General features: G+C 27.0%; 1 protein-coding gene across 1 annotated transcript; it reads left to right on the top strand.

Annotated features, from left to right (window-relative positions):
* Window positions 1–307: 307 nt before the first annotated feature.
* LOC120071688 (uncharacterized) lies at window positions 308–2,344 on the top strand. The gene is made up of 3 exons (XM_039024067.2): window positions 308–1,152; window positions 1,274–1,353; window positions 1,922–2,344. Exons 1-3 carry the CDS (start codon window positions 661–663, stop codon window positions 2,166–2,168), a joined length of 819 nt encoding a protein of 272 aa, XP_038879995.1. The 5' UTR covers window positions 308–660; the 3' UTR covers window positions 2,169–2,344.
* Window positions 2,345–4,460: the final 2,116 nt, after the last annotated feature.

Here is a 4,460-nt window from a genome sequence, read left to right as displayed (position 1 = left end):
AATTCTTTTTATCCATTTTATGACTCTTAAATAACAATATCACATCATTATAATGTCTTTATATTGAAACTTTTTCCCCCAACTTTCTCTATTTCATTATAAAATTAAAACTTGTTTTTAAAATGACCCTTTTGATTAAAAGTTGTAAATTCGAAAATTATATATTTGAAAATTATTCCTTTTAGCTTTTATAGAATATTATTGATAAAGAAAGGGAAAAAAAGAAAAAAAGAACCATGATTATTCCTAGAGATTATATGAGGGTGAAAGGTGCATTGATAATACTAAAAAACAGCCCAAAGAAAATGATTAAAGAAGCCAAAAAGAAAGAAAATAAAATAAAATAAAAAACAATTTTTTTTAGAAAAAAAATAAACATAAAAGTCAAACAAAGATATGGGTCCAAATGCATTTAAGGAAGATTTTGGTTTCATCTTAGGAGTCAGAGTTCTAACGCATGCCTTTACTCTTTCAAAAATTTTTATATTCTCATTCTTAAAATTTATTTCTTTTTTAAAAAATTCATTAATTACTTCTTTTTTAACTCACAAAACTCAATAATTAACTGATTATTTCAACTTGAAACTTCTCTCTCTTTCTTTACCAATTCATTCTCTTAATATCCCCCACTTACCCTTTCTCTTCTTCTCCAAGACTGCCATGGGAGATCATCAAGATGAGGTTTGTAATATCAGTTGGCTTAGCCTTGGTTTGGGATTTGGTGATGATCAATATGTCCCAAAAAAGATGCAAAAAATCAACAATAATCAACTCTCTTTCACTCTCATTCCAAAAGAAGAATTGGGTATCAACAACAACAACAACAGCAACATCAATATGGAAATTGATGATGAAGAAGCTAACTCAAGTGAAGAAGATCATCATCATCATTTGATGAAGAGAAGTAGAAGCAATAATAATATTGTTAATTATGATCATCAAGATTCCTCCTTTGGAATTAGATCAAGATCATCATCAGATCATCATCATCATCAGTCCAGCAACAACAATATTATTACTACTAATCATAATCACAAGGGGATTAGTAGTAGTGGTGCATCAGAATTAAGGGAGAGAAAGAAGCTTAGGCTTTCTAAAGAACAATCCACTTTGCTTGAAGAAAGCTTCAAACTTAATACCACCTTGAATCCGGTAAGCTTCTTTTTTCAATACCCATTTCATATTTTTTTCATTCTTTTCGTTTTTATAAAAAACCCATCAATTTTTTAATGTAAAAATTTTATCTTTTTTTGTTTTTTGCATGGATTTGTAGGCTCAGAAACAGGCACTTGCCCAACAATTAAACCTCAAAACTCGACAAGTGGAAGTTTGGTTTCAAAACAGACGTGCAAGGTATTTTTACAATTTTTTTTTTCCAAACATTATATTATATCTTCCTCTTCGATTTCCCCCCCCCCCCCTTTCAAATGAATAAAGATTTTTCAATTTTTAAAATTAAACATTATTTCAGTTTATTTATTTGATTCTTTACCTTTTTAAGAATGTTTTTAAATTTTGTTATAAATTCTATTGTTTCTTTCTATATTGTGAGTTATTATAAAGAAATGGTGAGAGAAAGAACACAATTTTCAAAAACTAAAAATTGAAGATTTGTTAGTAATTAACCTTCTTAAAATGAGTTGCATTTTTTTAAATAAACATTTGAATTGAAATCTAAAAACATTTTTTTTTAAAAAAAAAATCTACACTTTCTATTTTTAAAATTTTAGAACATCCTTAAAAAGTTGATAACGTAAACATAATTTAGAAAAAAAAAAAAAAAAAAAAAACACAAAAGTTTAACAAATTTTATGTTAAAGTTTTCTCTTTTATATAATTTATTACTGAATATTGAAAGACAAAAAATAATTGATGCATATAGAATTTTTTTTTTAAGAAAAAGAATTGACTGGTGGAACAGGACGAAATTGAAACAAACAGAAGTAGATTGTGAGTTCTTGAAGAAATGTTGTGAAAGATTAAACGAAGAAAATCGAAGGTTGAAGAAAGAATTGCATGAATTAAAATCCCTTAAACTTGGAGCTTCACAATTGTATATTCAACTACCCAAGGCCGCCACCCTCACAATTTGCCCTTCATGCGACAAAATTACCCGGACGGCCGCCGCCAACGCCGCCGCCCTCGACGCCAATTCTCCCCCACAATAATTTAATAATGCCCTTTTCTTTTTCTTTTTCTTTTTTTAGGCTGTGTTTTTAGTACAGCAAAAAAGAATAATTCAATTCAATAACAATATACAGCCTTTTCTCTTTTACATTTTATATGAAATCATCTAAACTATGTTAAGAACAAAAAAAAAAGAAAAAAGTTTAGTTTTTTTTCCCTTCTTGGCTATGAGATTCTAAATGATCGCTAGACCTATTTGACCATTAGTTGATTTAACGGATTGCTTAGTAGATTGTTAAATGTTGAGGTGTGTACTAATTTATCTAAACTTCGAGATATTTAACGAGATATATAAAAGAAAAAGAACAAATCTTTTGATATTTTGCATCTCTTTCGTGAAGACAGAGAGTCACGATTTTCAACTCATCTAAAATAAAAATTGACAATGAAGTAAGTATATCCTAATATTTGACAATCCAATCAACAATCCTTTAAGTCTAACTATTACTCAAACTTTTGGAGTTAAAAGTGTATTCTAAAATCTCAAGGATGAAATGGACATCTAATTGAAATTTTAGGAATCGATGGTGTATTTTACTCTTTTTACGTGAAAATGATGGTTTTTTTAATTATTAAGAACAATTAATTAAATTGAATTAATGTTTAGAAGGAATTTAGAGAAGAAATTAATGAAGAATGACCTGTAAAATGTTTTAGGGTTATGAGACCTAATTACAAAAATTGGGTTTAATTAATTTGATCTCTTTTGGCCCCCCTAGTGGTTGAATAATAAATTAAAGAGTTCAACATTATTATTATTATTATTAGTATTTACAATTTGGACCAAAATTTCTATCTCTCTCTCTAAATTTGAGTGTGTTTTGGTTTTCTTGTTCATTGTTTTATGTTAATATATATTTTTATGGTATATGAACAATTTTGGACCAGAAACTTTTCTTTAAGGGTTTGTAAAGTATTTTCATGGAAAGGACAATTTTGGACCATAATTGTTTTTTCCCCCACTATCTATGTGGTCTCAAATAAGCCAGAAATGAAGTTTTTTTTCTTCATATAATTTTGATAATGGGAAATTTAAATCAAAACTTGGACTTTTTTTTGGTGTGTATATGTATAATATTAATTATTATTATTATTAAAAGTAAAAAAATTATTTTTTTCCTTCATATAAATTTGGGATTATGGAATTTCCTTTTGGGTTGGTATAGTAAAGGCCTTTTGAATTTTAAGCACCTAATCTTTGACCAAATATCATGTCAACAAATTATGTGTGTTTATATATTATTCCTTGTAATCATCGCCAACATGGTCTTTTGAATTTTTAAAATTAATATTTTTCCAGAAAAAAGATAATTGTAATAATAAATAAATATAATGGTGACGTAAAGTTCTCATTTATCCAATTGGTCTACCTCTAAGTATGAGTTATTTGATAATCATTTCGTCTTTATGCTTATTTAAAAAATACTTCCATATACTAGTATCTGGTTATTCATAACCAAACAATTGAGTTTTTTTCTAAATTTTAAAGACAAAAACAAAAATTTAAATCGACGAAAACAAGAATTTAAATCTACTTCTTTATAGTTTTTAAATTTTGATTTGTTTTTCTTAATATTATATACTTCTAAAAACTAGATGATAAAAGAAGGAAATTAATAGGTAGAAGTATTGTTTATAAGTTTTATTTTCAAAAATAAAAAATAAAAAATAAAACACCGTTTGGTAATTATTTCATTTTGGTTTTTAGTTTTTTTTTTTTTTTTTTTTTGTTAAATTAAGCCTAATTCTCTCTTTTCTTACAATGGTGTGCATGATATTTCTTAAATACAGGATTTGAATTTTGAACTAAATTTCAAAAACAAAAACAAGTTTTTAAAAACGACATTTTTTTAGTTTTCAAAATTTGGCTTAGTTTTTGAAAATGAGTTAAAAGTAGATAATAAAACAACAAAGTTAGAAGTGGAAAAAGTGATTGTAGGTTTAATTTTTTAATTTTTTATTTTTTTAAGGATACATATTAGATCAGTGGGTGCATCAGAATATCTCTACTAGGTGTACACCTTCCTAACACTTTCATCATCTCCCAAATATATATTCAATAACGCACAAGGAGATACAAAGAGTTCGAAGAGGGCTAGAGATAAGCCCAAACAGAGATAGAATAGTTAAGAGTTATAAAAAGTACTACTAAGGTTTAGAGCAACCATGGAAGGGTTACAATATTTGAAAGAACTATTTCTATAAGCCCAACATCCGTTAAGAGAGCAAAGATCTTCCCAAAGTTGAGTATAGTTTTTGTTGTTGTTCTTTAG

This window comes from Benincasa hispida, chromosome 2 (genome assembly GCF_027475165.1).
Source record: "Benincasa hispida cultivar pf3 chromosome 2, pf3_genome.v1.1, whole genome shotgun sequence".
NCBI lineage: Eukaryota > Viridiplantae > Streptophyta > Magnoliopsida > Cucurbitales > Cucurbitaceae > Benincasa > Benincasa hispida.
Note: the sequence above shows the minus strand (reverse complement) of the source record. Positions and strands in the feature narration are given on the sequence as shown.